The sequence below is a fragment of the Bos mutus genome, chromosome 18 (assembly GCF_027580195.1).
Source record: "Bos mutus isolate GX-2022 chromosome 18, NWIPB_WYAK_1.1, whole genome shotgun sequence".
NCBI lineage: Eukaryota > Metazoa > Chordata > Mammalia > Artiodactyla > Bovidae > Bos > Bos mutus.
Genome location: NC_091634.1, coordinates 9,634,469 through 9,645,578, shown reverse-complemented (window position 1 = coordinate 9,645,578; position 11,110 = coordinate 9,634,469). Strand labels below are relative to the sequence as shown.

General features: G+C 52.2%; 2 protein-coding genes across 3 annotated transcripts; one reads left to right on the top strand and one right to left on the bottom strand.

Annotated features, from left to right (window-relative positions):
* Positions 1-949: 949 nt before the first annotated feature.
* On the bottom strand, positions 950-3,877 carry SNRPD2 (small nuclear ribonucleoprotein D2 polypeptide). The gene is made up of 3 exons (XM_005900332.3): positions 3,724-3,877; positions 2,162-2,341; positions 950-1,214 (listed from the first exon to the last, which is right to left on the bottom strand). Coding segments are annotated over exons 1-3 (357 nt in total). The 5' UTR covers positions 3,726-3,877; the 3' UTR covers positions 950-1,039.
* A 618-nt stretch (positions 3,878-4,495) lies between these two features.
* On the top strand, positions 4,496-10,568 carry QPCTL (glutaminyl-peptide cyclotransferase like). 2 transcript variants are annotated; one of them, XM_014479639.2, is made up of 8 exons: positions 4,496-4,513; positions 4,805-5,026; positions 5,498-5,641; positions 6,373-6,654; positions 8,287-8,439; positions 8,540-8,639; positions 9,244-9,360; positions 9,796-10,568. In XM_014479639.2, the coding sequence occupies exons 2-8, from the start codon at positions 4,817-4,819 to the stop codon at positions 9,939-9,941; spliced, it is 1,152 nt and encodes a 383-aa protein (XP_014335125.1). In that variant the 5' UTR covers positions 4,496-4,513; positions 4,805-4,816; the 3' UTR covers positions 9,942-10,568. The 2 variants fall into 2 exon arrangements, with proteins under 2 accessions (XP_014335125.1, XP_070243609.1); XM_070387508.1 differs by lacking the exons at positions 4,496-4,513; positions 9,796-10,568 and having other exon boundaries at positions 4,708-5,026; positions 9,187-9,320.
* The last annotated feature ends 542 nt before the right edge of the window (positions 10,569-11,110 follow it).

The window sequence follows — 11,110 nt, the reverse complement described above, 5'->3', positions numbered from 1 at the left end:
AATACAGAGAGAGATGCAGAGACAGAACTCGGAGAGAGATGCGGGTGGGAGGAGCATAATGGATATGCTTCAGAGAAAGACTAAAGGGATTTCCCTTAATCCACCCACAATAAGCCAGGACCTCCTTTCCCACCTCCTGCTGCTGCTACTGCTAAGTCGTTTCAGTCATGTCTGACTCTATGCAACCCCAGAGACGACAGCCCACCAGGCTCCCCCGTCCTTGGGATTCTCCAGGCAAGAACACTGGAGTGGGTTGCTATTTTCTTCCCACCTCCACCTCTCTACAATTGTCAGAGAATTTCTCTCAGGGCTCACGAAGCTGTGATCTGAGGGCAGAGTTCAGGGGTTAAGCCACTGGCTCAGGAGCAACAGGGATTTGAATCACGGCATCACCACTTTTGGGCTGGATTCCCCTGGGGAGGCACCATCACCACTCTTTGCCTCAGCCCCTGCCCCTGGAATTGGAGGTGATGGATCACAGTGCCTGCTCAGAGGTGTAGAGACGTAGCAACAGACAGAGCCTAGGGCCTGGTGCTCTCACAGCTCAGCAGGTGTCAGCTACAAATGCTGTCAGTATTAATTGCTCTAACCTCTGCTCAGTGAGGGCAGGTTGGGGGCTTTTCTGGGCTCTGCTGTGTCCCCAGCATGGCAACACAGGGCTGGGCACAGACTGTTCAAACAAATGGGGGAAAAAAAAAAGAGTGAAAAAAAATTTTGAGAGAGAGTGACTTACTGAGAGGTGGGGAGGAGGAGGAGAAAGTGATGAGAAGGTAGAAAAAAGTTTAAAACACAGAAGACCGCAAGATGGGAAAATTAAGGCCTGGAAGGGGCAGAGACTGGGCCTCTTAACCTGTTCAGAGAGGCCTGAGCCCATGCTTGGCCCCACACCCTGCCACCCCTCCCTGGGGTCTGTTCCGCTCTCTAGGCCCTGGGAACAGGCAGAGGCCGCTAGAAAAAACGCACGGTTTTATTATTTCAAGTATAGAGGGCACGTCTTCGCAAAACCGGGGGGCAAGTTCTGACAGCAGGGAGGAGGCCCCTACTTGCCAGCGATGAGCGGGTTCCTCAGGACCACGATGACAGAGTCCCCGCGCAGGAACATCTTGGAGATGTAGCGGTCCTTGTTGACGGGCTTGGACTTCTTCTTGCCCTTGCCGCTCTTGGGGACCTCCGTCCACATTTCCTTCACGTTCTCCAGCACCATGTTGCAGTGCCTGGTGGGGACGAGGAGGCAGCAGGAGTGAGTGAGGGGTGCGTCCTGACCCTTCCTCTGGGCGGCACTGCCCCCAGGAAGGGGGACAGCCAGGGCTCCAAGGCTCAGGCAAAGGACTTCACCTTCTGTGCCTCAGTTTCCTCTTCTCTAAAATGGAGACATTCATGGTGCCTGCCTCCTAGGGCTGTTGTGAAAATTAAGTGAATCAACACAGTAGTCTTGTTATGGGCATGTGTGATGACAGTGTGGAATGGCTCAGTCAACAAACTTTTGCGATGATTAGAGCAATGAAAAAAAACAGATAAGAGCCCTGTCTTCATGAACTCTGCAGGCTAGTGAAGGGAGCAGAACACGAAGCAGGTAAACAGTGGTAGTCAGTGCTATGAAGAAAAATTAAAGCAAGGTAAAGGGACAGGGGGCTTCCCAGGTGGCTCTAGCGGTAAAGAACTTGCCTGCTAATGCAGGAGACGTAAGAGATTCGAGTTCGATCCCTGGGTCAGGAGGATCCCCTGGAGGACGGCATGGCAACCCATTCCAGTATTCTTGTCTGGAGAATCCCATAGACAGAGAAGCCTGGTGGGCCACAGTCCATAGGGTTGCACAGATTCAGACACAACTAAAGCGACTTAGCCCTCATGCACGCACATAAAGGGATAGATGGATATAGGGAACTTTGACTGAGTGAAAGAAAGAAAAGAAAAAAATTGGGAAAGCTCTGTATCTTGCTGTATAGTAATCTATGGTGAGGAAAGCACTTCCCAAATGCTAACTAAAGGCTGCATATGTTTACTGAGCATTTATCATGTGTTAGGTACTTAGCCAAGTGCTTTTCATACACAGTATTACTGAAGCCTCATGACTCTTCCGGAGGATATTATTATGACGCATATTTCACAGGTAAGGAAACTGAGGCCCGGACAGCATACCTCCCCAGACCCTGGTGCTCACCTGTCAAAGGCCTTCACGCGGCCCAGGAGCTTCTTGTTGTTACGGCAGTTGATGAGCACTTGAGTGTTGTTTTTGACTGACTGCGTGAGCACGGAGAGTGGCCCCGTGTTAAACTCCTCCTCCTCCCGCTTCTGCAGCTCCTCTGGGGTCATCTCACTCTTGGGCTTGTTGAGGAGACTCCTGAGAAGACAAGTATGGAACCCAGAGGTGAGAAGGCCCACAGCCTGGGTGCTCATGGCCTCTCCCTCGGTGTCTCCCCGACACATATCCCTCTCCTCCTACTCAGTCCTCTCTCTTGGTATCACCACTTGGATGCCTAATGGATATTTCCAATCCTCGCATGTCCTAGACTGAACTCCAGACCGCCCATAACCCCAACTTATACTATCCACAGCCTTCCTCATCTCTGTCAATGGTGACTCCATCCCTCTGGTTCTTTGAGCAAAAGCCCTGCTGTCAACTTGACTCTTCTCTCACATCCTACATTCAGTCTGTCAGAAAATCCAGTCATCTGCCACTAAAACCTATAAGAATCTGAATTTCTTACCTTGGCTTAAACCTCCATCATCTCTTTCCTAGAGGTCTCCTTGCCTCCACCCACGCTCCCCAACAGTTTGCCCTCCACAGAGCAGTCTCAGGGGTTGTGTCAAGAATCATCTCACTCTTCAGTACCCTCTCATGGCTCTCCTCTCAGTGTAAAAAGTAAAACCCAGGTTTTACCCTCACTCTGTTCCAGGCACAATGGCCTCTTCAGCGGTTCTTGAAGATATTAGGCAAACCTTCTTGGGCCCCTCTATTCACTTTTCCCTCTGCCTAGGTACCTCCCCAGATATCTTTGTGGTTTGCTTTTTCACTTTCTTCAGGTTTTTGCTCAAGTGTTCCCTCCTTTATGTGTTCTGTCTCTCAAAAGTGACATTCCACACTGTTTTACCCTGCTCTGTTATTTCTTTATTCACAACCCTATTCCCTAACACATTCTAGAATTTACATATTTATTACCAGCACGTTTCCTGCCTGCCTCTTGCCATCCCGTAAGATGTAGAAGAGGATTTTTTTTCCTTGGGGAAAGTGGAGTAATTCAGTGATAATAATCTATGTGTCTAAAGCAGCCTAATACCCAAACACTCAATAAATAACTGTTGAGTGAATATATAAGTAAAATCACCCCCATAACTCGTTATCCGTACAAATGGCGGATGTGATCGAAAAGCCAATTGTCTCCAGCTAAGCCTCTTACCTTAAGACCACTTTTCCTACAAGTCCGTACTCCTCATCTCCCAGGTTTTTAATTCGTAAAAACGCTTCCTCTTAAAATTCAGTTCAATAAGATTGCTTATTTGGGAAAGCCCACCCTGTTATCTGATAAAGCTGTCCCCTCTCCCAAGTCAGGATCCGTCAAAGGCCCCAATGAGTCCCTTCGCAACTAATCAGTAGAAAGATACGCCACTTTACCCCCAAATGTTTGCTTCCGCTCCCATTTCTGCCTACCCCCTCCAACCGGTAAGAAGCCAAATTTACACCCTCAACCCCACTGTCGCCACCCAAACCCAGCCCGGCCTCACATGATGATGGTGACCGCGTTTTCAAGTCACTACCGTCTCCTCCGTGGTGTGCCTTCGGAACAGAGAGCCAGAGGCGGGACTTCCTCTTCCTACGGCCCACTTCCGCGCGCGCCTGCGCAAACCTAACCAGCGAGTGGGGCGTGGCCCGTTGCTATAGCGACCTCCGCCTTCGGCGGAGGCTGCAGAATAGAAGCCTTACTTAGTAAGTAGCTCCAGGCCACCATTCAAGACAGTACTGGGCAGATATTCACGACCATGGAGAGGAAAAGAAGGCGGGACTGATTCAAACCATTTTGTTGTAGAACCGCATAGGTTGAAGGAGGGAAATACCGCTGCTAAGTCGCTTCAGTCGTGTCCAACTCTGTGCGATCCCATAGACGGCAGCCCACCAGGCTCCGCTGTCCCTGGGATTCTCCAGGCGAGAATACTGGAGTGGGTTGCCATTTCCTTCTCCAGTGCATGAAAGTGAAAAATGAAAGTGAAGTCGCTCGGTCGTGTCTGACTTTTCACGACCCCATGGACTGCAGCCCTCCAGGCTCCCCTGTCCACGGGATTTTCCAGGCAAGAGTACTGGAGTGGGTTGCCATTGCCTTCTCCGAGGGAAATACTAGCCATTTCCAAATGCCCTCCAGCTCTGCCTTTGGGGGCGCGGCCTTCGAGAAGCCAATCCGCTCCTCGCTTCAGGGATGGGCACCTCCCCCTTTCCTTCGGGAACTGTTGATTTACGTGTATATTGGATTTTCTGGACCAGGGAGAGGGTCCATCCGGGAGCGGCGTGGATTTGCGCCCAGTAAGACTAATGTTTTCGGTGATCAAACGCTTCTCATTGGCTTCCCCTCCTGCGCTGGGGCGGCGCCTACTTCTTATGCTCTCCCTTTGGGGTTGTGCAACCCGGGGGAACCAACCCCCAAAGCTCCCTGAAGGAAAGGAGCCCAGTCCTCAGGCCGAAAGTCCCATTGGCTTTACTGCTCGCGGGAGGGCGGATGGTGCAGCCGCTCTTGTTGCTCATTGGTCCGGCTTATTTCATGGGGCGGGACTTGGCTGGGCCTTAACTCTATCCGCCGTCTCCGACCCGTTTCAGGGCCAAGCTGCCATGCCTTCCGGGGGCCGCGGGCGGCCCCGGCTCCAGGTCGGGGAACGCAGCCTTTTGGAGCGACCCTCACCGCCCAAGCGCCGCCTGATACCGCGGGCACAGCTGTTGCCCCAGCTGCTGCTGGCTCTGACGGTAGCCTCGGTGTTCTATACCATTTGGAGGATCTGGCATAGCCAGACTGAAGAGCTACCGCTGGGGCGGGAGCTGCGGGTGAGGACAGGCGGGGACACGGGCACTGCGGAACCCTTTACTCCTTGCCTCCCCTTCCCCAAGGTCTCACGGGAAGACCCTAGGTTGGGTTGACCTGGCTTTGTCTGTACCATATGGCCCTAGCTGCAGGTGCCGCCGTCTCCGTTCTTAGAGCGCATACCCCTTTCCAACGCAATGAGGCTTCGGGCTTGTTTTGTAATAGCGGTTACCCCGTAAGAGAGTCTGGAGTAGTAAGACTTGGAGTTCTGGGTTCTAATCCTAAAGTCAGATATTTGGAAGAGTCCCTTCTCGCTGGGCCTAGACTTCCCCCATCAGGATTGCCGTGGGCTGGGCAGGATGGGTTTGGAGGGACTTCTAGAAACCTCTGATGCTGGAGGCTGCGACTAGGAAGAGGAGGGCAGCCTCCAGGATATGGTTGGAACGAGGGTCGTTTTCATGCTCTGCTCTTCTCTTCCGTACCTGCTTCCTCAGGGCCCTTTGATCGGAAGCCTCCCCGAAGCTCGGGTGCGGAGGGTAGTGGGGCAACTGGACCCTCACCGTCTCTGGAACACTTTCCTGCGCCCTCTGCTGGTTGTACGGACTCCGGGCAGCCCGGGCAATCTCCAAGTGAGAAAGGTAAAAGGACCCCACCTCTAACTCCTGACCCCACAGCCCATCAATGAATAGGAAATAGGTATCCTGCCCAAGTGGCAGAGCTGGGGGTCTGCCTGGAGCTAATAGGAGCTCTATTCTGCTAACCACCAGACCACTGCCCTCTATACTGCGCCTCCCCCAATCTTATTATATGCATCAGCAACAGCCCTATGAGCCTAACGAGGTGGGTACCAATCTGATCTTCATTGTGTAGATGAGGAAACTGACACCCAGAATAGTTAGGCATTTTGCCCAAATCCCACAGCCAATAAATGGTATGCTTTCAACCCAAATGGTTTGGCTCCAGAGCTCTATATTGCTCCCCAGAAGGCATTGAGAGTCATTTGAACATTGCCTGACTTCAAATCCACCTCAGCCACTTGGTATGACCTTAAACTAATTTCATCTTCTCTGTGCCTCGGTTTCCTCATCTGCAAAATGGAACCATTGTCAGTCCCCACTCCATAGGGGTTCCTAGAACAAGGACTGGGCACAGAGTGAGTGCTATGGAAGGGTGAGCTGTGATTAGTTTGGGCTTCAAGAAATAGGGGCACTCCATGCCTGACACTTAGTAGGTACTCAGAAGTGTCTCAAGGGAATGATTCAACCAAAGTGGTATTGGTGAGCCAACCTGACTGCTCAGCATGGTTCACATGGCCCTTCTGACCTTCTCCCCAGTCCCACCCACCCTCCCTCTTCTCTATTGCCACTAGTTCCTGGAGGCTACGCTGCGGACACTTTCAGCAGGCTGGCATATAGAACTCGACTCCTTCACTGCCTCCACACCCGTGGGGCCATTGGACTTCAGCAATGTGGTGGCCACGCTGGACCCAGGGGCTGCCCGCCACCTTACCCTTGCCTGCCATTATGACTCCAAGCTCTTCCCATCTGACTCAGCCCCCTTTGTGGGGGCCACGGATTCGGCAGTGCCTTGCTCCCTGCTACTGGAGCTGGCCCAAGCCCTTGACCAGGAGCTGGGCAAAGCCAAGGAGAGGGTAAGGAGAGCAGGGGTTAGGGTAGGGGTGGGTGAATGAGGATGTCTCTTCCTTGGTCCATACTGCCACTCTCCCTTCCCTGGTTTTATCTTCCTCCACTCCACACCAGAGTCCAGGGGGTCTTTCCATTTCCCGAATGTCAGAATCTGTCCCTTGTCTACCTAAAACCCTCCCATGGCTCCCATGTCATTCCATGAATAAGCCAGAGTCCTTCTCTTAGCCCATGAGGTGTGCCCTCTCATCTCTCTGGTCTCCTCTCCCACCCCTCATCCCTCACTCACTCCATGCTAGCCTCCCACCTCCTCTGTGGACCTCACTCTCAACCTCAGGGCATTTGCGCTTGCTGTTTGCTCTGCCTACAATGTGCTTTTCTCAGATACCTTCCTGACTGGCTCCCACCCTTCATTCAGGGGTCCACTCTGATGTCAAAGAGACTTCCTAAAGAGACCTTCCCAGCCACCATAAAATAGCTCCTTGTCGCTATCCCATGCCTCATGGGGCTTTAGGTTGATTTGTTTGTCTGTCTCCCAAGCTCGAATAAGCTTCAGATAGGTGGGCCCTTGGCTGTGTTTATTTCCTGTGTATTCCCTGAACACTGCCCAGAATACTGCCTGGCGTAAAGTAGGATGTCAGTAATAATGTATGGAATGAATGGAAGCACCTCATGCCTCTATCCTGCTCAGATCCCTTCCATGGCTGAAACCCCAGCGCCCTTGTAACAGAGCCCAAGCTCCCTGGCCCTTGCTGGGCCCTAGGGCCTCTTCTCAAACCTCTCTGGCCCCTTCTCTGTCCCCAGTCCTGGTCCATGCTGCTTCCTCACCAGGGAACACGCTTCCCTTTGCTCCATTTTGCCAGGCCAGGTCCTCCTCAGCTTCAGTGCAAACATCCCTTCCCAGCAGACCCAACATGTTCCCCAGGCCAGGTTATCCCCCACCCCCTTGGAGGATGTTTCGGGACCCTGTTATTCTTAGAAGCATTTGCCCGACTTCATTTCATTGTTTGTACAATTATTTATTTGTGGATCTGTCTCTTTTGCCAAATGAACTTGAGGAATAGCTCTTACAATCAGAGCTAATCCTTATTTAGTTACTATGCATTAGGCACTGTCCTAGGCTGCTTTATTATTCTTGTTGTTCAGAGGCTACGTCGTGTCCTACTCCTCCCAACCCCATGGACTGTAGCCGGCCAGGCTTCCTTGTCCATGGGGTTTTACAGGCAAGAATACTAGAGTGGGTTGTCATTTCCTTCTCCAGGGGATCTTCCCAGCCCAGGGATTGAACCTGCGTTTCCCACGTCTCCTGCATTAGCAAGTGGATTCTTTAGCACTGAGCCACCAGGGAAACCCGTGCTGTCTTAGGACCCGGGTTCAAATCCTACCCTATGAGAAGTGGTATTAACTCTATTTCTACATAAGGAAGTCGATGCTTTGAGAACTTAGTAACTGACCCACTACTGCTTGGCTAGTGAGCAATCCAGCCAGGATTTAAATCCAGGCAGACTGTACTCTTGGCTATCAGGTTCTACAAGTGAGGAGACTGTTTGCCCTAGTCAGCTGTGCAAACAGGCAGGAAATGTGGGTGCGTTGAGGTGGCAGGCTAGCACTGAGCTGGCCCTGACCACTGGCTCCCACAGGCAGCGCCAATGACCTTGCAGCTGATCTTCCTGGATGGTGAAGAGGCACTGAAGCAGTGGGGACCCAAGGACTCGCTTTATGGCTCCCGGCACCTGGCCCAGCTCATGGAGTCTACACCCCACGGCCTGGGCTCCACCAGGATCCAGGCTATTGTAAGACTAGGGCCCTGCTGGGTGCCGGTGAGGTGGGAGGAGGGGGGCATGAGGTTGGCAGCATCCCGCAGGGCTGCTCAGTCCTGACTTCTCTCCCTAGGAGCTCTTTATGCTTCTTGATCTCCTGGGAGCCCCCAACCCGACCTTCTACAGTCACTTCCCTCGCACGGCCCGCTGGTTCCATCGGCTCAGGAGCATTGGTAAGGGTGAAGGTATAGGCAGACACCTGCCTGGGATGCTGGAGAGAGGACCAGGCACCTGGCCTCTGAGGGGCCATCCAGCTTTCCTTCCACCTCTCTAGCCTCTCCCTAAAGCACTGGGGCAGAAACACAAAAGATCCCATAGCAGTCAAATGAAGTGATTACAGACAGGGGTTCTAGGGTCAGAGAGCCCTGCGTTCAGATTCTGGCTTTCCTTCTTAACCAGCTGTATGAGCTTGGGCAAGTGGCCTCCTTTCCCTGAGCTTCAGTTTCCCACCTATAAAATGGGCATGATGCTAATAATGGGGGTGTCTGCTTCCTTAGACTCGATGCTAATAATGGGGGTGTCTGCTTCCTTAGACTCGATGCTAATAATGGGGGTGTCTGCTTCCTTAGACTCGAAGGGATTAAATGAGATCAGGAACATAGTCAGCCTGCAGTCTGGGGTATCTGACATTATCCCAGAATGATGAAGTAACATTCATCCTTATTGGCATGATCAGTGCTTTACCCCCAGGCCTCCCACCCTCCTCTGATCTGTGAGCAGGGGAACCTTTGACCCTGGAGGGGCTGACCTTCTGCTTCTAATCCCCACCACATCCAGAGAAGCGCCTGCACCGTCTGAACCTCCTGCAGTCTCATCCTTGGGAAGTGATGTACTTCCAGACCGGGGAGCCCCCCGGCTCCGTGGAAGACGACCACATCCCGTTCCTCCGCCGAGGTACCTGCTATGGGAACTGGGGGGCAGGGGGGCCACAGGTAGGACCTGGCCCCTTCCTAGATTTGGGGACTGGTGGCAAATTGCTTAACCTCTTTGTGTCTCAATTTCCTCATCTATAAAATGGGGATAATTAACAGCCCCCCCCATCTCAAGAGTTGCTGAGGGGACTGAACGTAAAGACCTTGACCAGTGCCCGGCACTAGCGAGTGTTCAGATCTTCTAGTCTTTTCATAAGCCATGAAGTTTTGAGCTTTTCTGATTTGTGTTATGAATGTATTGGATGTGTTTTTTTTTTTTAATCAACACGTACCCTCACACACTTAAAATAATTGTTCAGAGTTCTTCAAGTGGCACAATGTGGGGGGCGCGGGGAGGCAGACTTCCTCAGGCATGGGCCTGCCACACATGGGCCTGTGCTTCCTCTTTGCCCTGCAGGAGTTCCCGTGCTCCACCTCATCGCCACACCCTTCCCCTCTGTCTGGCACACATCCGATGACTCCGAGGCCAACCTGCACCCACCCACGGTACACAACCTGAGCCGCATCCTGGCCGTGTTCCTGGCTGAGTACCTGGGGCTCTAGCCTGCCCAGGGGACACTCGGAGGGAGAAACGCCCAGCAGGAGACAGGCCAAGGCCCTTCTGGGATGTGCTGGCTTGCCCTTTCTAACCCCTTCGGCTCTGTTTGTGCTCCGACTGGAAGATGCTCTTTCTTGATCTCAAGCTGCCACTCTTCAAAGACATGGAAGAGAGAGAGAGATCACCATGGGGTGAGAGCCAAAGGAACGAGCCAGGCTCCTGTCCTGAGGAAACGCTCGGGTTGCACATCTACAGGGGACTGAGTGCCGTTTGCAGTTTTAATCAGCAGACCGTGGACTGGCATCCGGACCAGCAATACCCTCGACCAAATGAATTCTGTGGCTTCTGTTTTCATGGCAGTTCGTTCTCCAGAATGGCAGCCTTGCTACTGCACCGGTCCAAACCTAACTCCCACACGGACGTGGCATGTGGGGCCCACCGAGGCTCTGCTTGTAAGCAGGGACAGAGGAGGGAGAAGCCAATCCTTGGGAACTCCAGATTCTGCCACCTCCAATGGCTGATAGACCAGTGTTTCTGCAAAACATATTCTGCACAACTAGCGTACATAGGTGTTGCATGAAAAAGGGGACCAAAGCAGGGTGAAACAATATTAAATGAATTTCTTCATTTCACGGTGTGCGATTTTCATCCAGAGTAGGAATGCAATGTTTCCCCCAAGTATTTCACCACGGAACCCCTTTATTGGGAAGCACCTCACAGAATCTGGGTACCTCAGGAGATATGTTGGGAAACATTGGGTTTTGATAGTTCAAAAGTGCTTATGGTAGAAATGAGTCTGATCTAAAACTCACTATAAAATAGTTACACCAAACCATCCTTTCCCTTTTGGCTGTGAGCACAGGAACGAGAGATGTCATGTGTAACTGCAAACTCTAGTGATGGCCCAAGGAATTATTTCCCAGCCCTATCTAATTTTCAGATGCAAGTGGGGTGCTTTTTGAAAAATGAGGGGAATTCCGTGGCAGTCCAGTGGTTAGGCCTTGGCGTGTCACTGCTGGGGCCTGGGTTTGACCCCTGGTCAGGGAACTAAGGTCCCACAAGCTGCGCAGCAAAGCCAACAACAACAACAAAAAGCAGATTCAGAGGCTGGAACTCTATAAGCACCTGGGGAATCTTCACTTTGATCAGCACTTTGGGACATGTTGTCCTTAAG

Bases quoted from the DNA above. Each gene is read 5' to 3' on its own strand.
- SNRPD2 (XM_005900332.3), bottom strand. The intron at 1,215-2,161 runs GTGAGCACCAGG...CGTCCCCACCAG, and splicing joins CGCGTGAAGGCCTTTGACAG to GCACTGCAACATGGTGCTGG.
- QPCTL (XM_014479639.2), top strand. From the start codon at position 4,817: ATGCCTTCCGGGGGCCGCGGGCGGCCCCGGCTCCAGGTCGGGGAACGC. The intron at 8,640-9,243 runs GTAAGGGTGAAG...CACCACATCCAG, and splicing joins CCATCGGCTCAGGAGCATTG to AGAAGCGCCTGCACCGTCTG. The intron at 9,361-9,795 runs GTACCTGCTATG...TTTGCCCTGCAG, and splicing joins CATCCCGTTCCTCCGCCGAG to GAGTTCCCGTGCTCCACCTC.